This window comes from Myotis myotis, unplaced genomic scaffold (genome assembly GCF_014108235.1).
Source record: "Myotis myotis isolate mMyoMyo1 unplaced genomic scaffold, mMyoMyo1.p scaffold_m19_p_1, whole genome shotgun sequence".
Taxonomy (NCBI): domain Eukaryota; kingdom Metazoa; phylum Chordata; class Mammalia; order Chiroptera; family Vespertilionidae; genus Myotis; species Myotis myotis.
Window position 1 is genome coordinate 113934462 of NW_023416313.1, and position 23317 is coordinate 113957778.

The following is a 23317-nucleotide window of genomic DNA, read 5'->3' on the forward strand; positions in this document are numbered from 1 at the left end:
TGTGCAGGCGGCAGCCAATCAATGAGTCTCTCTATCATTGATGTTTCTCTCAGTCCCTCTCCCTTCCTCTCTGAAATCAATAAAAATATTTTTTTTAATTTTTTAAAAATGTTCATAGTAAAATGTTGATAGAAAAAGTAGGGAAAAAAAGATGTTACCAATGAAAATATTTTAAGTCAACAATTAAATTGCTTATTTTCCCCCAAAGCTATTGAAAGTGAAACCCAAGGAAAATGCACTGTGATTAGCCAGTGTTTATTTTTTTATATGTTTATTAATATCTGCTAGACATAGCCTTGTATCCAGTTAGAGAAGTACAGACCACATTAGTGAGCATTTGCAGTTTGATCAAATTTGAAACAAAAGCCAAAGGGAGCAAGGAGGGGAACTGCATTTAGGAACTTTTATTATCTTCACTTAAAATGGGTAGAGCAGCTGCACTTTGCACTTTGTAATGTTTTAAAAATATATAACCAAGTGAGGCTGTTTTTGTTTTGGGTTTATGTTTTGTTTTTGTTTTTATTTTTTTTCCTTTATTGAATAAGATATTACAAATGTGTCCTTATCTCCCCAATGTCCCCTCATCCCCCCCAATCCTGCCCTCACCCTCACCCCCTATTGTCCACATCCATCACTTATGCTTATATGCATGCATACAAGTCCTTTAGTTGATCTTTCCCCCTCACCCCGACCCTCCCCTGCTTACTAAATAATTAAAGAAAAATTAGTAAAAGTTACAATTCTAGCCCTGCCTGGTTTGGCTCAGTGGATAGAACGTCAGCCTGCAGACTGAAGGGTTCCAGGTTTGATTCTGGTCAAGGGCACATATCTGGGTTGTGGGCTCAATCCCCAGTGAGGCATGCAGGAGGCAGCCGATTAGTGATTCTCTCTCATCGTTGACGTTTCTATCTCTCCCTCCCCCTTCCTTTCTAAAATCTAAAATCAATTATATATATATATATATTTTAAAGTTACAATTCTAGGATAGTATGTTTTCTCTTTGGGCTCTGTCTGGATCATTACTTTATTCATTAGCCCAGGGATATTTTCCCAGAAGCTATGAGAATTGTTGCATACTTAATGGATAAAAATGGGGCCACATACTAAACCTGACAAGTTCAGGGGAGGCCTGCATGACAGGTCTCACACAAACTCCAAAGTAACCACACAGGATGGTCTGAAATTAAAACTTTCTATCTAAAAGCAAGTGATGGTGAGTAGTCATGTCCTAGGTCGTTATCTTCCTTAACTAAGCCTATCTATTGTCTTTTTGCATCTCTGATAACATACCTTTGGACTGTCAGGGTAATTTTTTTTCTCAGAACCCTCTGGACACAGCACCAGAACAGATACTATGAAAACCCCTCATTGTTACTGTTATCATGTTCATTGTTAACTGTTAACTATCCTATACCCACCAATGTAAAAGAAGTATGTGTCTATTCATTTTACTTTTTATCCAATTCCAGAGACCCTCTTCCCTTTGCTTTCTCCAGCCTCCCTAATCTATCACCAGTGTATTTCATGTAACCCTCTTACATCTTCTTTGATTCTCATGAGCAAAATAAGGTGCAAAACTGCCATTCTCCAGAGAGTTTTCTCAGTCCGTTGAGATTTTGCATTCCGGCAATTTTCGTCAATTTGGCTCAAATTCATAAAAATTCTCTACAGGTTTGGATGTTTCTTACATCGACACCTTATGAAATATTTGTTAATTAAGATCCTCAGGTATATTTTTGGTCTTCTAAAATAGTTATGTATCTATAAATTAGGCAATTCTTATTTATGTCCACTGTAGTAAGTATTTTTAGACATTTCCTCGTCAAAAATCCAGATTGAAACAGTCAACACCTTTAGTTAAAGGTTAGTTATTCTGCCTGAAAAAATGCCTTGAAGATATTTTAATAAATAGCCCCAATGCTTTATTAGACCTTTAAAAGATCTTAAAATTGATTCAACCTAGAAATTTACAATAGATTACATAAGAGTGGTCTATAACAGGGATTGGCACAGTTTTTCTATAAGTCAAACAATAAATATTTTAGATTTTGCAGGGTACACAGTTCTTGTAGCTCTAAAACAGCAATAGACAATATGTAAACAAATGAATATGACTTTGTTGGAGTAAAACTTTATTTACAAAAAGAGGCAGTGGGCCAAAGTTAGTCTGTGGACTAATTTATTGACCCTTGGACAAGAAAACTAGAATCTATTTTAGGATTTTTTAAAGAGGATGACAAATTTTAAAATTGGCAAAGATGAGAGCTTAGACTTAGAATTGTAGAAATCATAGTATCACTTGGAAACATCTTAAATATATAGGTACTCAGACCCTACCCTCAGAAATAGATCAAATCTGCTCTTTAAATTCTCAGTCCTGGCCGGTGTGGCTCAGTTGGTTGAAGTATTGTCCTGTGCATCCAAAGGTCTCAGGTTCAATTCCTCTCTCTCTATATATATATATCTCTATCTCTAACTCTATTTCTCTCTCTCTTCCTCCCTCTCTAAAATCAGGGTGGTTGTTTTTTTTTTAATTTCTAAATTCCCAAAGATGATTCTAATGTGTAACCCCAGCTACAATCACTATATTTCTGGTCCAAAATGCAGTATACAGGTGATGAAGCTGAGACCCAGAAATTTAATGACTTCTCCGGAGTCAAACAACTGGTTAATTGCAGATATGAGCCAAATTCCAAATCTTCTGACTCCCAACTTGGTGTTTTTCTCTACTAGACCAGCAGCTTCTTCCTTTAATATCAGCAGGAAATCACAATGATTATTGAGTTGTAATTTTTCTCTTTAAGCTATTTTTTACTTTTTATTTAATTATCTTATTTTTATAACAAGCAAATATTCAAGTAGTAGTATGCATTTTAAGGATTTTAAGATTTATATGAAAAAATAGTCTTTTCCTTTGGTGAAAATTAACTTGTTTAGGAAGTTTTCTATACTATTGAATTCAATATTAGTTTCATTTCACTACAGAAGTTGGAAGATAAAAACTAAACCTTGTAATCACAGGGTTTGTTTATACTAACAACACATTAACATTATTGCTTCACTCTGAGGTTGAGAGAACCATTTTCTCTGGAGTTTAGCATTCACACTTCTTTTCCAAAGATAAAGCACAAGAGCATGGAGTTGTGCCCTGGCCATATCTATCCTTGATGACTTTGTGGCTTTATGTAAACAAGCAAATGCTTTATGTTCAAGAAATCTTTAAGGTATATTATTATCACCCCAAATACAAGGAACAGGGAAGGAAATTAACAGTTTTTGAGAGCCTGCTATATAGCAGATATTGTGCAGAATGTTTTCATTTGTTTTTGATTCATGTAACAACCCTGGGAGGCAAGTTTTATTATTATATCATTTTACAGATGAGGAGAATGAGACTCAGAAAGAGGATGAGTAACTTGCCCAGGGTCACATAGCAAGTGTCAAAGTCAGAGCCTGGACCCAAAAACTCCTTGTCCCAAAACGTAGAACTATAATATTATTTTGTAGGATTTTACAAATAGGACTCTGAGGAGGTCATTGTCTCCCCAGTTCACTCCCCAATATCCCTTAGCATTCACCAAAACCAAGTACAGAGATCTTTTAAAACATACAAACAAATAAATAATAAAATGGGGTGTTACAAACAATACAAAAATATTAAGAGACCTCATTTCTCTCTTTTTCCCCTAATCTGTTTTTTCTGACTCTCTTTTTCAAACATTTCATTCCTCTGGCAAACATTTATGGTTTCTCAGATATGCCAAGCATAGTGCTCATTTTATAGAAAGAAATTTCCCTAGGATGGTTCTAGATGGTTCTTGGTTCTTTTGCTAGGTTCCCTTCCATCTCCTTTTCCCTACAACATTAATAATGAACTACAGCTAAAACCCCAGGCACCCCAACTAAAATTCTCAGGTCATTTCTTAAGTCTTTCCTACGCAATTCACCTTCCTTTGATCACTTATTGAGGCTCTGTCTACAATATATTTTCTTCTTTGCTTCTCCATTCCAACTGCCATTTCCCCTGATTTAAGTCATGTCCTCCTACCTTTACTTTTAATAAAAGTCTAATTGATCTCTACCTTCAATTTCTCTTCCAAAAATTAATTTTATATGCCATGCTGAATTGTTAATCTTCCTACAGCATTGGCTTAGCTAGTCATTAATGGCTCACCTTTTCCTCCAGTATAAATTCCAAACTCTCACCTGGAATTCAGCCTGTCACCGCTTACCAGGTATACTGGTTATTAACGCGGATTTTGTAATCAAAGAAAACACGATAATTTCAAGAGAAACATCAAAAGTGCTTCATTCAAAGTAATCTCCATCGCTAGTTACACATTTCCCCCATCTTTCAGGTAATTTGTAGATACCATCCCAATAGAGCTTTTCTTGTTTTGAGGCAAACCATTCAGAGACCCAATTTTCCACTTCTTCGTACGTTTTGAAATGCTGCTCAGAAAGTGCATGTGCCATCAATCGGAGCAAGTGGTAATCTGAAGGAGCAAGGTCTGGTAAATACAGCGGGTGGGTTAATACTTCCCAGGCAAGATCTTGTAACGTGTCTTTAACTGGTTTTGAAGTGTGTGATGGTGCGTCATCATGAAGCAAAATTACTTTGCCGTGTCTTCTGGTCCATTCTGGTCATTTTACGATCAAAGCGTGGTTCAAATTGATTATTTGTTGTCAGTAGCGATCAGTATTAACAGATTCACCTGGTTTTAGAAGCTCATAATACACCACACCTTCCTGATCCCACCAAACGCAGAACGATTTGGCCTTGCAGTCAATGTTGATGGTTAACCTGGATCAACCCATGATTTTGTGCGTTTGGGATTCTCAAAATAAATCCACTTTTCATCGCCAGTCACAATTCGATGCAAAAAAGACTTCCTTTCGTGCCGTTGAAGCAACATTTTACTGATGACTTTTCGGTTTTCCATTTGTCTTTCATTCAGTTGATGTGGCACCCATTTTCCTTCCTTTAAAATCTTTCCCATTGCTTGTAAACGATCGGAAATTGTTTGCTGAGCAACGTTTAATCTTTCTGCAAGTTGTTTTTTAGTTTAACATGCATCTTCATCCAATAAGGCTTGTTAATTGTTGGTCTCCAAACTTTTTCGGTTGACCTGGACATTCTTTGTCTTTCACATCGAAATCATCATTTTTAAAGTGTTTAAACTAGCGTTCACAAGTATCTTGAGATGGAGCATGTTCACCATAAGCTTCCCGAAGTATATGATAACTTTCAGCAGCACTTTTCTTCAACATAAAGTAATGAATTAAAACTTCCCACAAATGCTCTTTTTTGGGCACAAAATTCCACATTTTTAAGCATAAAAATATTTATGATGTTAACACCTTCAGAAAATTTGATATAAAGTTTTGAAGCTTGCTGTCAATACAACAAAATAGCATATATATCAAATCGCATATGTAAACATATGTGTAACTCCATCTATTGAAAAAAATTTGCATTATTAACCAGTACACTAGTAACTTCTAGTAATCTTCCTTTAACCCTACTTCCTTCATACCTACTCTCACTTCATTCCAGCCAGACTAGACTACACAATTAAAGGCACTTTCCTTGCCTCTCTGCCTTCTTAATGCCCTTCTCCTTGCGTCTAACTCTACCAGTCTTGCAAGAGCCCACTAGTATGCCACTTTCTCCTTGAAGTCTTTCCTGATCTAAGCTCTCCTTCCCTTTCATCCTCTTTGCCAGGAATGATTGTACTGAATTCCTATACATTTTTTTGTGTGTGTGTGCCTTAATGGGTTTCTTCTCTTATTGAGTATAAGACATAAATTTCCTGATGACACAATAGGTATCTGGAAATACTGTATGTTTTATATATATATATATATATATATATATATATATATATTTAATTTTAGTTACCTCTGTTTCTTCATTTTACATTAACAAATAATCTATATATTTGTATTAATATTCTCACTCTTCAGAAGAGGAAACAGGTTTCAAGAAATTAAGTAGTTTATGATCACACAGAACTGTAGGAGTAACTGAACTGAGTCTAAAATTCAAGTCTTCACATGTGAAGTGTAGAGTTCATTTTCTTGACCAAAGGTGATTTTCCAAAGGCTAGTTTGGTTCCATTTGCTTTATTTTTTAAAATATGTTTTTATTTATTTCAGAGAAGAAGTAAATCGGCTGCCTCCTGCACGCCCCCTACTGGGGATCAAGCCTGCAACCCAGGCATGTGCCTTGACAGGGAATCAAATCAAACCCCAACCTCCTGATTCATAGGTCAAAGCTCAACTACCGAGCCATACCAGCTAAGCCCATTTGCTTTACAATTGTTGATGTTAAGCTATTGCAGTCATACACTATGGAATAGAATTAAGTCCTTGATTGATACATTGTGTGTTGGATGTTTTCAAAATCAAACAGACAAATCAAAAACTATTTTCTGAAGAAAATCTTGGCTCTGCCTGTGATACTCCCTTCTAAGTGAGATGCCTATATATCCAGGCACTCTACTCCTTATAGACTTCTATCCCTAGTAGGGGTTGGCTGTTAAAATAATGAGTCTGATTTCAGCTGGCAGCATAGAGAGCAGGTCTCCAGGTGTTTGCTAGGCAGTACAATCTGGCACTCACCACTATGTAGTGTTCATTGACAGTATAGGGGAGTGATTAAGGGAGCCTTGCATGGTATACATGCGTCATTCCCTCTTCATATTCATATACTCTTAAGTCAGATCAGCAGCAAGCTGAGCACCAAGTGTCCATGTAAATTGTTGTTAGCTCATTTGCCATCAGGCTGAATACTACAGATCATTAGAAGAAACAATCCTTTGAAACAATTTCATCTATTATAAAGATATTGAGGGGCATTAAAATTTCTTGAGAGAAAACGGTCTGACCTTAATGCAAAGAAAACTTTTACCTCTCCTGAGCAAATGCTTTGTTTTTACCTTATGGAGATTGTGAATAGTTAACTTAATGCTCTTAGGTTAGCTGCCAAATAATTAGAGCCAAATTTGTGGCTCACTCATAACAAATGGGCTCTGTGCCTCATTAACTTTGTTCCTAGTTCCAATTTATGTCTCTGCTCAAATTATTCTTTCTTCTTACGAAAATCTTAGTTCATGCCATCTCATTTGATAGATAGATAGACAGACAGACAGACAGACACATACTTAAACAGCCCTGTATTGTTTCTGAAGTAGTTCATATTATGACATACCTCATGCACATAAAAGCCTCTTTGGTCTTTCTTAGTTACCTCATTTATTTACTGTATGTTTATTTTTATATAGGTTTTTGCAGGATTTTGATTACACAAAAATAATTGTGCCACAAAATTTTATTGTTTTAATAGTGTAACCAATCCTGGCAGGGTAGGGTTAGACCGTTGTCCATATGCCAAGGATGCCGGTTTGATACCCGGTCAAGGCTCATACAAGAATCAACCAATGGCCTGGGCTGAGTGCCTCAACTGGAGCGTTGTTCTGTGAACCAAAAATATAAATAAATAAAAAGCTTGCAGGTTTTATTCCTGGTTCAGGGCATGTGCCTAGGTTGTGGGTTCATTCCCCAGGTGGGGCACATATGGAAATTGATGTTTTCTCTCTCTCCCTCTCTCCCTCTCTGTCCCTTGGCTGGGCAGAGTCAGAAATGAATTTCATTTCTATTACCCTCATGATTTTCTGTTCTTCGCATTACAGAAAGTGTTAATTACAACTTTTAACTACAACTCTAGCCCGGTTTGGCTCAGTGGATAGAGAATCAGCCTGCGGACTCAAGGGTCCCAGGTTCGATTCCAGTCAAGGGCATGTACCTTGGTTGCGGGCACATCCCCAGTAGGGTGTGTGCAGGAGGCAGCTGATCGATGTTTCTCTCTCATCGATGTTTCTAACTCTCTATCCCTCTCCCTTCCTCTCTGTAAAAAAATCAATAAAATATATTTAAAAAAATAAAAATCACATTAACTACAACTCTAATCACTGTCACTTTCCATTATGGAATGAGGAAGCAATGTTTTATCTCTTGAAAATTAAAGTGGAAATAGAAACTACTTCCCTTGGTAATTAGTAACATTTTTTAGATTCTTTGAAAATTCATCTTTAATTTAAAAATAATTTGCCATTGTAATCATGCATATTCATTAAAGGGCCAAATATATGGTTAATGCCATGGAGTTTAGAAAAACACTAGTTATAACTTTAACCAATCCCTGTATTTATAAAGGAAATTAAAAATCCATGCTTACTGTTTCAGCATAGAAAATTTCCCAAGTTTTCATTCCACCTAATTATAAACATAAAGCATTTATCCTGCAGTTTCCTGAATGTTTACTTTTAGGTAGGCATTGTTAATTTACAATTGTATTTAATTTTTCCCAAAACTCTGTGAGAGTAGCTATGATTTATCATCCCCATTTGACAGGCAGGTGTCATATTCAACATTAAATATTGTCTTCTGCCTCTCCTTCAGCTTCCAGAATTTCTGAGCAATCCTGGTCAGTACAAGATGGACCCTGTAGTCTTGAGTTACATGGACAGTCTACTGCGGCAATCAGATGTCTCACTATTGGATCCTCCAAGCTGGCTCAATGACCGTATTATTGGGTTTGCCTTTGAGTACTTTGCCAATAGTCAGTTTCATGACTGCTCTGACCAAGTCTGCTTCATCAGTCCTGAAGTCACCCAGTTCATCAAGTGCACTAGCAACCCAGCAGAGATTGCCATGTTCCTTGAACCCCTGGACATCCCCAACAAGAGAGTTGTATTTTTAGCCATCAATGATAATTCCAACCAGGCAGCTGGGGGAACCCATTGGAGTTTGCTGGTTTATCTCCAAGATAAAAATAGCTTTTTTCATTATGACTCCCATAGCAGAAGCAACTCAGTTCATGCAAAGCAGGTAGCAGAAAAATTGGAGGCTTTTTTAGGCAGAAAAGGAGACAAACTAGTGTTTGTGGAAGAGAAAGCCCCTGCTCAACAAAACAGCTATGACTGTGGGATGTACGTGATATGTAACACTGAGGCCTTGTGTCAGAACTTTTTTAGACAACAGCCAGAATCACTATTGCAGCTACTCACTCCTATATACATCACAAAGAAGAGGGGAGAATGGAAAGATCTCATTGCCAGACTTGCTAAAAATTAGATATTGTATATTTGTGACTTTTGAAGTCTCATTCTGCCTGTCCCCATTTGTTGGATGGCTGCAGTCTCAGTGCCTGAGGGAAGATGCCGGATAGAGGCAAGCTTAGGATTTTTACTTTTTCCTGAAAAAATGTCATCTTCTACATTATCCTAATGGAAAGTTTCATTTTAACCGTACCTTGAAAAGACAATGTTCTATGAAAATGTCTTGAAGTTATGCACCAAAACCTTAAAACCAAGCTATTGTAACATTTATTAATTACCTTTTGGTCTCCATTAGCCACATTGGCTTATTCCAAAGGAAAAGCAGTGATCTGTAAAACAAATTAAGGATATGTAAAATCTAGAGGAATGCAAGAAGAAAACAATAAAAGAATCAAAAACTTATTGCATAGTCCACTGGCTGGAAGCAGATCAAGATCTAAATATTATGAGAATCAATTATTCACTTCTGTGCTATCTCTTCCATTCACCATGCAAAGCTTTCCTGGCTATCATCATACCCTTTGCAAAGATTTTGTTAACCCATCTTTCCCCATCTGATTCCTGGATGCTTTATGAAAGGGGGAATCAAGTAACTTTATTAAATTAAATGGCTCTGATAGACCACTTAGTTTGCTCAGTGAGTGGTCAATTTGCTACTCTGAATTGATAATAGCTTTCATTAACCTTGTCTATTAGCCATGTGCACACTCCTTCCTTATACCCAAAGTTCTGTGGTTTTAAAAACTCAGCTGATAACTTCTCACGGTTATCTGTTATTTCAAATAAGTATTTCTTCTTTCTGATAGTTTTTTCTCTCCTCTTTACCCTTAATCTGGCAGAATTGTTTGATTTATATCATGGTGATTTCAGAACTTCAATTGTACCTGAAATTTACAAACTAAAAATTAGTTTGTTTTTGAGCTACAAAGGAGAAAGGGTGACCTTAATTCAAAATGCAGACAATGTCATTTTTAAAAAGTGGAATGAAGAGTAAAAAGAAATGCTGTCCCTCCTAAGCCAGTGATGTGTTTTTTCAGAGTTGTTTCTAATAATTAACAACTAGATGATATGTTGGGTACACCCATTAATTCTATTCTTAATGAGAATTAGATTGCAATGCATGACACTTAAAAACCAAAATTAGCCCTAGCTGGTTTGGCTCAGTGGATAGAGCATCGGCCTGTGGACTGAAGGATCCCAGATTCAATTCTGGTCAAGGGCACATGCCTGGGTTGTGGGTTCCATCCCCAGTAGGGGGCGTGCAGGAGGCAGCCAACCAATGATTCTCTCACCATTGATGTTTCTGTCCCTCTCCCTCTCTGAAATTAATAAAAATATACTTTAAAAAATTTTTAAAAACAAAACCAAGATTAGCTTCAGACATGAAACTGATTTCAGCTACTTCCTCAATCTAACCCTGCCCTCAGCCCTCATGGCTCAAAATAACCTCACCAAGCAGCGACCACAGAGGCAGTTACTCAGTTCCTTTTAATCAGGGAGGGAAAACACAGTCACTCTAAATAAGTACTGGTTACATAGCAGGCCTGAGTGAACAAGAGCTGAAACTAAAAGTCAAAGAGAAAGCTACACAAAAAGTTTTCATTTCAAGTCAGTATGTTTTGGATAAAAAGAAGACCTAATGGAAGACAGGAGCAGAAAAAGAAATTAGGATCTGGTAGTCAGCCATAGTGAAGTAGGGAGGAGGGACAGCAAGAGATGTGACATAGTGTAGATGATGATGAGAGCAATATTTCAATAACTGTTGAATAAAATCCTCTTTTGGAAAGGTTTTGTCTTTCTGCTAATGCAAAGTATGTGTGGACCCTGAGAAAGGAGATACCTATTGAGGAGGGCTCCTGGTGGCTTAATGGGGCTCAAATTAAAAACAAAAAAACAGCCTAGTAGCCATTTCTACATAAGGGTCTCTCATGCAAACTGCACTTCAGGGAGAAGCCTTCACTGTTTCTGCCATCTGAGCCTGCTCTTCTAGAGGAGTTCCTGGATTCCTATTTCAACTAGTAGAACTGAAGCTTTCCTCATCCAGTCTGAGTTGTGCAACTATTCCCCCACCCCAGCTTCTTCACTGGCCAATCAGAACAGCTCGGCTCTGACCAATCAGGACAGTGCCTTGTGGACCAATAAAACTGCAAAGATTTGGAATCCTCATTTGCATGAGGATGAACCAATCAGGGACCAGGGGTAGGAACTTCTGTCTATATAAGTAAACTCCCAGCTGCCTCTGATATCTCTTTCCCTTTCCACCAAATACTGCATTTTTATAGATGGAGCTAAAAAACTGAAGCTGTCACACTGGAGCAGAGCAGAGCATACCAGTGCAGGCCAGAGCAAAGCAAAGCGGACCAGTGAGGAGCAGAGCTCTCTCTAGCTATAGAGGAGCCTAGCTCCAGGGCTGCCTCATAGCTGTGCTGTTTTCCAGCAATGTAGTATCACAATTGGGCTGTTTTGCACTGAATAAAGTTTTTTCTTTACTGCTCCAAGTTGGGGATGGCGTTGAATTGGCACCAACGACCATCAGTCTGTTCAGATATCTGATTGTCTCTTTCAAGAGTTAAAACATATCAAAGCAATCTTTCCTAACTCCCTAGGATTTGTCCCAGAAATAAATTACTTTTTGAACTAAACTAGTAAAGTCTTTTTTAAGGTGTTTTTTTTCCAAATGCATACCATGATTGGACTGTGCTGCAGATTAGTCTCCTACAAAACTTTGAGTATGCCATTTGTAAGTGTTAGCATTATAAATGACAGGTGAATTTCAGAGTTTACTTGTAATATTTCACTGGATACTGTAACAGCCTGTAAGTTATACACCTGTTTGATTGATGTTACATGATACAAAATAGGAAAAAGATCTTTTGCTGGTTCCCTTTCTTAGAGTCAAAAGCATTCAGTGTGCAAAATTCAGCTTCAAAATATGCAAAAGGAAAGCAGGTTATTCAAAATTGGATCGAGCACTGAACTACCCTGCTGACAAATATCTTGTTGCATTGATCCATAAGTATAGTCACATTTGTTTAACCTATATCTCATATGGAATTCAGAAAAGTCCAGCATATATAAAACCACCTATAGATGGTAGTCAAAAATAAAAGTAAATATAAGTGGCTTTTCCATTTAATACTCTCCTAATTATTTCTGCCCTTTGGCTGTTGAAATTCCTAAGTACTAGTCCTAATTGGAACAAAATAATTAGAAAAATTATAAGTGGATTATATTTCTGATATGTGCCTTATTATTTTTATTGTACTATAATTTTTACTATATGTTGACCATATGTTTTAGTAATAGGTATTCCATTAAGATGGCAAAGCAGGCCCTGGCTGGTGTGGCTCAGTTGGTTGAGCATCATCCAATGCACTGAAGTGTCACTGGTTCAATTCCTGGTCAGGGCACATACCCAGGTTTCAGGTTCCATCCCCAGTTGGGGAGAGTACCATTGGGATACGTACGGGAAGGAGGCAACCAATCCTATGTTTCTCTCACACTTCGATGTTTCTCCTCTTCCTGTCTCTCTAAAATAAATTTTAAAACATTTAAAAAATGGCAAAGTATGATTTCTCAGTCACCTGATTACTGATAATGAAAGTTCATTCTTTCATCACTTAAAATAAAAAAGGGGAAAATATTTACAGAAATATACATTCTGCCCTGGCCAGATGGCTCCGTTGGTTGGAGCTTCATCCTATGCACCAAAAGGTAGTGGGTTCAGTTCTTAGGGCACATACCGAGGTGCAGTTGCATCCTGGTCCAGGCACATACAAGAGGCAACCCATCGATATTTCTCTCTCACATCATTTCTCCCTTTTTCTCCCTCTTTCTCTCTCTCTTCCTCTCTCAAAGTCAATTTAAAAATATATCCTTGGGTAAGGATTTTTTTAAATGTTTTTTTAAAATTACATGCTGTGGTGTGGGAAAGAGTGTGAATGTTTTATCAAATCAAAGCCCTGTGGGTTATAAAGTTATTGCCTCAGGCATGATTGAGATTCAGTAGCCTTATCTACGAAGGGAAGATAGTCTGTTTAAGCAGGTACTCTTAAGGATTAAATACTGTATGTAAAACATGATAGACACTAAAGTATACCTAATCCCGTTCTACCAGTTCCATTTTAAGACTATCATCAAGTTTGAAAACTTAGCTTTATATTGCAGCTAAACAGCTGTGTAACTATAGCCTAATTGGGGGCTTAAAAATGGCAGCAGAGGAAGTGGAAGCTACACTGACACTCTCGCAGGACCAAAGTGGAAATACAACTACAATGCAGAAAAACCACCCTGAAAAATCAACTGAAGACTAGCTGGAGAGAATCCTGGTAACTAAGGATGGAGCGTGGAAACTGAGTAGAGACTGGTAGGAAGTGCAGAAGTGCAAAAGGCCTGGCCCAGCTGCCACAGATAGCAGCTGAAGGTCCAAAGGGATAGCTCAATGGTGATGGGTTCCCACTGAGAACTCTGAGGTCTAAACCCCAAATGGAGCTCCCCAGTCCACATAACCAGAACTAAGAAAGGTGTCCACAGAACATCTGACTGTGAACAGCAACAGGGTTGCTATCAGCCAGCAAGAGACAGCTGAAAATGCAGGCACCCTCTTAAAGGGCCAATGTACAAAATTCATGTGCAACCACTCACTTTGGGCTCTAGTGGAGGGAGGGTGGAATGGACTGGAGCTGTGTGAGTCCAGAGTGGAGGGCTCTGGGGTTGGAGCTCGGAAGGAAACCACCCCAGTTTCCCATACTGAGTCATTCCCTCACACTGTGAAGGACATCTTTCTCCTCAGACATTTGCTATCCAGGTGATTTTTGCCTGGAAGGGGGGGGAGGCAGTTGCCCCATCCTATTGGAAGACCTCTTGCACCCTGTAGTCAATAGCCTAAGGCTAATCAAGCCTGAATACAAACTGCAGGCAGAGGTGAGTCTCTGGAGGTTTTGAGTCTTTGCCTGATCTCCTCTGGGCCTGGGGCTAGGAAAAGCAGATCCTGGACATCTTGGTCCTTTCCAAAGGCACTCAGCCCCAGCAGAGGAAGCCACAAGCTTAGAAATGCTGATAGCTCCAAATAAGGGATTCAGGGCCAGTCAGAAACAGTGTCTGAGAGTGTCTTGCACTAGAGATTAGCAGTCGTAGTAGATATACCTAACACATAGACATAATCACAAACAGGCAGTCAAAATAGGGAGACAAAAAAAAAAAACCCTATGAAAGAAAAGAATTCTCTAGAAGGAGAGCCAAACAAAATGGAGATAAGAAATTTATTAGATATAGAGTTCAGAATAATGATGGCAAAGATGCTCAACAGCATGAGAAAAAGATATAGTAACTATGAAAAAAGACCAGTCAGAAATAAAGAATGACATAGCACTAATTAAAAACATATCAGCCGAGGGAGACCGGTGGATCCCGCGACTGTGGAGGGCGAGGTGACCCCGGCGCCGCCGCCACCATGGGCCGCGAGTTTGGGAAGCTGACCCGGGTGTGGCACGTGATCACCTACAGCTTGTCGCCCTTCGAGCAGCGAGCAGCGCGCCTTTCCGCACTACTTTAGCAAGGGCATCCCCAACGTGCTGTGCCGCATCCAGGTCTCCATCTTGCACGTCGCGCCGCCATTTGTCGCATTTTATCTTGTCTACACATGGGGGACTGAGGAGTTTGAGAAATCCAGGAGGAAGAATCCAGCCACCTATGAAAAGGACTAATGAGCAGCTCATCTGGAGGATGGTTCCCGGTCTCTGAAAGACCCTTCTCTGGGAGAGGAGTCTGCATTGTATAGTGTCTTGAGGACACAATAAACTTCTTATGGGCTGCCATGTTGTGATTTTGCATTTTTGTGAGCAGAGTCCTTGGTGTGACTTGCTAATCTTCAAGTTAATGAACTCCCTTCCCCAGAAGAGCCCTGAACCGTTTTGGCTAGTCTGGGAATTCGGTGAAGGAGTGGGGCTCACCCCTTGTTCTACAGTATAATCTCCAAGAAAGTAGCTGCAGCTACTCTTGCAGGCTGGCCAGCTGTGGGTGGCATGGACTGTGGGGAGTGTTGGTTCCCCTCCCTCTGATCCTCTAACAATAATAAAACCTAACTATGTTGTAAAAAAAAAAAAAAAATCAGCCGAAACCGGTTTGGCTCAGCGGATAGAGCTTCGGCCTGTGGACTGAAAGGTCCCAGGTTCCGGTCAAGGGCATGTACCTGGGTTGCGGGCACATCCCCAGTGGGGGATGTGCAAGAGGCGGCTGATCGATGTTTCTCTCTCATCGATGTTTCTAACTCTCTATCTCTCTCCCTTCCTCTCTGTAAAAAATCAATAAAATATATTTTAAAAAAAGAAAAAAAACATATCAGAATGGCCCTAACTGGTTTGGCTCAGTGGATAGAGCATCAGCCTGCGGACTGAAGGGTCCCAGGTTCGATTCCGGTCAAGGGCATATACCTTGGTTGTGGGCACATTCCCAGTAGGGGGTGTGCAGGAGGCAGCTGATTGAGGTTTCTCTCTCTTTGATGTTTCTAATTCTCTATCCCTCTTCCGTCCACTCTGTAAAAAAATCAATAAATATATTTTTAAAAATAAAAAATAAAAACATATCAGAATGAATACACAGCAGATTAGGGGAAGTCAAGGATAGTATCAGTGAAGTAGAAGACATGGTAATAAAAAAATCAGAGAACAAAAAAGAAAAAACAATTATAAAACAGTAGGAGCTGTGGGACACTATGAAAAGTAACAATATTCACATAATAGGAGTGCCAGAAGGGGAAGACAGTTAGCAAAGGATTAAAAAAAAAAAAATGTTTGAATAAATAATGGCAGAAAACTTCCTTAACCTGGTGAAGGAAAAAGTCACACAAGTTCAGGAGGCACAGAGAGTCCCAAGCAAGAAGAAACCAAACAGGCCCATAACCAGACACATCAGAATTAAAATGCCAAGAATTAAAGACAGAGAGAGAATCTTAAGGGCAAGAAAACAAGCAATTTGGTACCTACAAAACAGTCCCATAAAGCTGTCAGTTGATTTCTCTTCAGAAACTCTATAGGCCAGAAGGGAATGGCATGACATATTCAAGGTAATGGAAATCGAGGATCCGAAACCAAGATTACTATATCCACCAAGGCTATCATTCAAAATAGATGGTGAAATAAAGAGCTTCCTGGACAAATAAAAAAGGCTTTTTTTATTTATAAAAAAGAGTTTATCACCACCAAAACAGCACTGCAAGAAATGCTAAAGGGGCTGCTGTAAGGAAAAGAAGAAATAGAAACATAAGCATAAAGAATTAAATAAGTACCTATCAATAATAACCTTAAATGAAAATGGATTAAATACTCCAAACAAAAGACATAGGGTAGCTGAATGGATACAAAAACATGACCCAATTATATGCTGTCTACAAGAGACCCTCTTCAGAAGAAAAGCTCACACAGGATGAGAGTGAAGGAGTGGAAAAAAGTTTTTCCATGCAAATAAATGGAAAGGAAATAAAAGCTGGGGTAGAAATACTCATATTTGACAAAACAGACTTCAAACTGAAGACCATCACAAGAGACAACACAGGTCACTACATCATACTGAAGGGATTGATCTAAAAAGAGGATATAACCCTAGTAAATATATATGCATTCAATATAGGAGCACCTAAATATAAAAAAAACTTCTAGCCGAAACCGGTTTGGCTCAGTGGATAGAGCGTCGGCCTGCGGACTGAAAGGTCCCAGGTTCGATTCCGGTCAAGGGCATGTACCTGGGTTGCGGGCACATCCCCAGTGGGGGATGTGCAGGAGGCGGCTGGTCGATGTTTCTCTCTCATCGATGTTTCTGACTCTCTATCTCTCTTCCTTCCTCTCTGTAAAAAAATCAATAAAAAATAAAAATAAAATAAAAATAAAAACTTCTAGAAGACTTTAAGGGAGAGATCAACAGCAATACAGTCATAGTAGGGGACTTTAACACCCCACTGACTTCACTGGATAAATCTTCCAGACAAAAAAATTAACAAGGAAACAGAGACTCTAAATGGCACACTGAATCAGATGGATTTAATTAACATTTATAGAACATTTCACCCCAAAGCTGTAGAATATACATTCTTCTCAAGTGCCATGGGTCATTTTCAAAAATAGGCCACATATTAGGACACAAAAGAAGTCTCTACAAGTTCAAGAAGATTGAAATCATATCAAGCATCTTCTCAGTTCACAATAGAATGAAATTAGAAATCAACTACAGTAAAAACACTCAAAACATTCAAATACCTGGAGGCTAAATAACATGTTATTAAACAATGTTGGGTTACCAATGAGATCAAGAAAGAAATCAAAAACTTCCTGGAAACAAATGAAAGTGAACACACAATGATGAACCTAGATGCTAAAATCCTCAACAAAATATTAGCAAATCAGATCCAGCAATATATAAAAAAGGTCATACACCATCACCAAGTGGGATGTATCCCAGGGATGCAAGGCTGGTACAATATTCACAAATCAATAAACATGATACATCACATAAACAAAATAAAAGACAAAAATCATATGATCATATCAACAGATGCAGAAAAGCACTCAACAAAATTCAACACCCATTTTTTATAAAAACTCTCAGCAAAGTGGGAATAGAGGGATCTTATCTCAACATAATAAAGGCCATATATGACAAATCTACAGCCAACATCATACTCAATGGGCAAAAACTAATACCATTTCCCCTAAGAACAGGAATAAGACAAGGATGTCTGCTTTCACCACTCTTATTCAACATAGTACTGGAAGTCCTAGCCACAGCAATCAAAGAAGAAGAAAACATAAAAGACATCCAAATTGGAAAGGAGGAAGTAAAACTCATTATTCACAGATGACATGATATTGTACATAAAAAACTCTAAAGACTCCACCAAAAAACTATTAGAGTGGGGCCTTGACTTACGAGTGTCCCAACTAACGAGTTTTTCGAGATACAAGCCGTCTCTCGGCCGATTTTTTGCTTTGAGTTGCGAGCTAAAATTTGGATTATGAGCCAGCTTCAGATACCCCACCGCTAGTTGGCGCAGCGAACGTCAGAGTGAATGCCACAACATCAGCCCAGCATCACATGTCTCACTCGTTCACTTTAAGATTTGACATACGATTTTTTCTCGGGGAGAACCAAGTTGGCGGCATAGGTAAACACCGGAGAATGCTGCCTTGCACAACCACTTCAAATATACAAAAAAGACGGACTGGACATTACCCAGAACCACAGGAAAGCTGGCTAAGGGGAAATTCTTCAACTAGAAGGAAAGAACAGCATACCAAGACTCAGAAGAGGCGCAGTGCGGAAAATACAAAGGTGCAGAGGTGCGCGCGGAGCGGGCTGGTGGCTGAGGGCGCGGTTGTTGTTTTCAATCGGGAGGGAGGCTCAGGCCCTGGGTCCCTCAGGTCTCTAGGGACCCAGACTCATACGGGAGAAGCGGGACTGTCTGGCATTGGTCGGAACTCGAGGGCAGCTTTCTCTCCGAGGTTTGCAGCGGTTGCTGGGACTCTGAGAGGCAGAGCCTCTGGGGACGGGACTAAGAGCAGCCATAACTGCTCCCTCCTCCCGCCCTGTTGATCCTGTGCGACCCCGCCCCCCCCCCAAGCCCTGCACAGAGCCATTTGCCCGATAGCCTCAGACAAAGGCTAGATTAGCACCTCGCCAGAGGACAGAAGTTTTCCCACTGCAGACACAGCTGACTCTCACAGCCAGTTGCCCTGGAGGTCAAATCCGCCCAGTATTAACTACAACAAGACTGTGCACAAAGACCCCTAGGGGGTTCACCAAGAAAGCATAAACAAAATGCGGAGATAAAGAAACAGGACAAAATTGTCAATGGAAGATAGAGTTCAGAACCACACTTTTAAGGTCTCTCAAGAACTGTCTAGAAGACACCAATAAACTTAATAAGATCTACAAGAAATCTAATGAGACCCTCAATGTTATGATAAAGAACCAACTAGAAATTAAGCATACACTGACAGAAATAAAGAATACTATACAGACTCCCAACAGCAGACCAGAGGAGCGCAAGAATCAAGTCAAAGATTTGAAATGCAAAGAAGCAAAAAACACCCAACCGAAAAAGCAAAATGAAAAAAGAATCTGAAAATACGAAGATACTGTAAGGAGCCTCTGGGACAGCTTCAAGCGTACCAACATCAGAATTATAGGGGTGCCAGAAGATGAGAGAGAGCAAGATATTGAAAACCTATTTGAAGAAATAATGACAGAAAACTTCCCCTATCTGGTGAAAGAAATAGACTTACAACTCCAGGAAGTGCAGAGAACCCCAAACAAAAGGAATCCAAAGAGGACCACACCAAGACACATCATAATTAAAATGCCAAGAGCAAAAGACAAAGAGAGAATCTTAAAAGCAGCAAGAGAAAGAAACTCAGTTACCTACAAGGGAATACCCATACGACTGTCAGCTGATTTCTCAACAGAAACTTTGCAGGCCAGAAGGGAGTGGCAAGAAATATTCAAAGTGATGAATGCCAAGAACCTTCAACCAAGATTACTTTATCCAGCAAAGCTATCATTCAGAAGTGAAGGTCAGATAAAGAGCTTCACAGATAAGGAAAAGCTAAAGGAGTTCATCACCACCAAACCAGTATTATATGAAATGCTGAAAGGTATCCTTTAAGAAGAGGAAGAAGAAGAATAAGGTAAAGATACAAATTATGAACAACAAACATGCATCTATCGACAAGTGAATCTAAGAATCAAGTGAATAAATAATCTGATGAACAGAATGAACTGTTGATTATAATAGAATCAGGGACATAGAAAGGGAATGGACTGACTATTCTTGGGGGGGGGGGGAAGGGGTGTGGGAGATGCGGGAAGAGACTGGACAAAAATCGTGCACCTATGGATGAGAACAGTGGGTGGGGAGTGAGGAGAGAGGGTGGGGTGGGAACTGGAAGGAGGGGAGTTATGGGGGGGAAAAAAGAGGAACAAATGTAATAATCTGAACAATAAAGATTTAATAAAAAAAAAAAAGATTTGACATACGAGTAATTTGAGTTACGAGCTCCGTCACGGAACGAATTAAATTCCTAAGTCAAGGCCCCACTGTACATAGGATCGCCCAATTGGGGTCACTCACAGAGACTGCAGGGGAAAGTTGTTTTTGTGGAACCTGGGAAGCAGAGTGGGAAGTAACAATCAATGAAACAGCTCTGTGGCAGTCGACTCTCCCAAACTACTGGCTAGAGAGGACTTATAGCTTCGGAGGTCAATCCAGAAACACTGCCACCCGGGGGCTGAACTACAAACTGATTCTTCTGTAAATATAAATAAAGGCAGTCTGGGAAACAAATACGGCTTGCTTTAAAATCAGGACTGTGGTTTACAACACGGAGGAAGTGTATCGCAGGGAACTTCAACACTCACATGAATACCTGACAGGACTAAGGCATGCCAAACAGAAACGTAGAGGAACTGAAGGACCTACACTACTGCACATTTTTATTTATTTTTTTCACCCTTTACTTAAGAAACTAATTTTTTTTCTTTTGTCATCACCTGATTTTACCTTTTTAATGACTACATTTTTATTTTTAACCAGTATTATTACTACTACCATTTTACCTTTTTTAAAAGTGTCATTATATTTTCTCTTCATCTGATTTTGGGATTAGCGTTCTACATTCTATTTTCATCTTTCCTTTAACATCATTTTACTCTACCTCAACTTTACCTTTACGCCAAAATTCTCTTCCTCAATTTTCCCCTTTTATTGTCCTGTTTCTCTTACCCTATTCCTGCTTTAGATTTTCCCTATTCCTTCTTTTTACCCCCTGTTAAAATTTCACCCTACTTATATATCTAATTTCCAATCCCCTGCTCTAAATCCATATACACCTCTCTTATCTTTCTTCACTATCCAAAGTTTTTTTTCTCTCTGTCATTGGGTTGTTGTTTGCTTGATTGTTCAGTATACTGGGGTGGGGGGGGGGGGTTATGCTTGTTAGTGAGATTGTTTTGCTTTTTCTTTCTATTTTTCTGTTTGTGTTTTTTTTTTCCGTTTTTTTGTTTTGTTTTTTGTTTTTGTTTTTGTTTTTTTTGCTCCTATTTTCCCTCGCCTCGCTTGATATCAATTGTTGTTTGTAGTTTGCATTCTTTTGCTAGAATTTGTTGGGGTTAGTGGCTGTTCTATTGGAGTTTTCTCCCCATATAAATAGTTTCTTCCCCTCTTCTATTTCATTCTCTTTATTTTCTCTCTTACTCTTTTTCCCAATTTCACTTTTGCACTCCTTTTTTTTCTCTTTTCTCTTCTTTCTTCCTTACCCCATAATTCTCTTTGATCTGGTGGTCACCTTTATTTGGGGTTATTAGTATCATGAATACATTTGTGTTCAGTGCCTTGTGCTTTGTGCCTTGTTGTGTGGTATTTTGTGCCTTTATATCAATGCAGCAGAGAGAGAACTACATAACCAAACACCTGGAGAAGAGAGATCATGGAGAGACAAAGAAACAGCCTGCATATGAAAGAAAAACAGGCATCACCAGAAAAGGAAGTAAACGAAATGGAGGTAATGGAGGCAAGCAACCTGTCAGAGAAAGAATTCAGAGAAATGGTCATAAGGTGGATGAAAAGAATGGAAGACAAATTCAACAATATATGTGTAAGAACCAAGAGGAAATGAAGAAGAACCAAGAAGGAATGAAAAATGACATCACTGCTATAAAGAACTCAATAGAAAGCATCAACAGTAGACTAGAAGAAGCAGAGGACTGCATCAGTGAGCTGGAAGACAAGCTAGGAAAAAATACCCAAGCAGAGGAGCTTCTAGAAAAAAAATTAAGAAGCAGGAGGAGAGCCTAAGAGAACTTTGGGACAACACAAAATGAAAAAACATCTGCATTATAGGGGTGCCAGAAGGAGAGGAAACTGAGCAAGGAATAGAAAACCTGTTTGAGCCAAAACCGGTTTGGCTCAGTGGATAGAGCGTCGGCCTGTGGACTGAAAGGTCCCAGGTTCGATTCCGGTCAGGGGCATGTATCTGGGTTGCGGGCACATCCCCAGTGGGAGATGTGCAGGAGGCAGCTGATTGATGTTTCTCTCTCATCGATGTTTCTAAATCTCTATCTCTCTCCCTTCCTCTCTGTAAAAAATCAATAAAACATTTAAAAAAAAGAAAAGAAAAGAAAACCTGTTTGAAAAATTAATGACAAAACTTCCCTGATATAGGGAAGAAAAAGCTCACACAAATCCAAGAAGCTCACAGAGTCCCAAACAAGATGAACCCCAAAAGACCGACGCCAAAGGACATTATAATTAAATTGGCAAACACCAACGACAAAGCAAGAATCTTAAAAGCGGCCAGCAAGAGACAAAAAGTTGCCTACAAGGGATCCCCCATCAGACTAGCAACTGATTTCTCAACAGAAACACATCAGGCAAGAAGGGAATGGAATGAAATATACAAAGTCATGCAAAGGAAGGGTCTGAACCCAAGAATACTGTACCCAGCAAGGATATCAAGCAAAATTGAGGGTGAAATCAGGAGCTTCACAGACAAAAAAGGACTGCGGGAATTTATTACCACCAAACCAGCAATGCAAGAAATGCTAAAGGATCTGCTGTAAAAAGAAAAAATAGGAAATGAAGAAGGAACACAGGGGTAAAGAATAAAAATGGCGACAAACAAGTATCTATCAATAATAACTTTAAATGTAAACGGATTAAATGCCCCAATCAAAAGACATAGGGTAACTGAGTGGATAAGAAAACATGACCCATATATCTGCTGTCTACAGGAAACCCACCTCAGAAAAAAAGACACACACAGACTGATGGTGAAGGGATGGAAAAAGTTTCTTCAGGCGAATGGAAATGAAAAAAAAAGCTGGGGTAGCAAAACTTATATCTGACAAATTAGGTCTCAAAGTGAAGGACATAAAAAGAGATAAGGAAGGCCACTTCATAATACTAAAGGGAGCAATCCAACAAGAAGAAATAACTCTGGTAAACATATACGCACCCAATATAGGAGCACCCAAATACATAAGAAAACTTCTGGAGGAGATCAAGGGAGAGATTGACAGCAATACAATCATAGTAGGAGACATTAACACCCCACTATCACCATTGGACAAATCCTCTAAACAAAAAATCAGCAAAGAAACATCAATCCTAAATGACTCACTAGATCAGATGGAATTAATTGACATCTTCA

General features: G+C 39.0%; 1 protein-coding gene and 1 pseudogene across 1 annotated transcript in view; both read left to right on the forward strand.

Moving 5' to 3' along the window:
• Window positions 1-14327, forward strand: part of SENP8 (SUMO peptidase family member, NEDD8 specific) — a 39407-nt gene extending 25080 nt beyond the window's left edge. The window contains exon 2 of the mRNA XM_036347937.1: window positions 8464-14327. Within this exon, the coding sequence (XP_036203830.1) occupies window positions 8500-9138 (639 nt within the window). The 5' untranslated portion in view covers window positions 8464-8499 and the 3' untranslated portion in view covers window positions 9139-14327. The remainder of the gene's footprint in view (window positions 1-8463) is intronic.
• Window positions 14328-14450: 123 nt separating this feature from the next.
• On the forward strand, window positions 14451-15212 carry LOC118675349 (annotated as a pseudogene).
• The last annotated feature ends 8105 nt before the right edge of the window (window positions 15213-23317 follow it).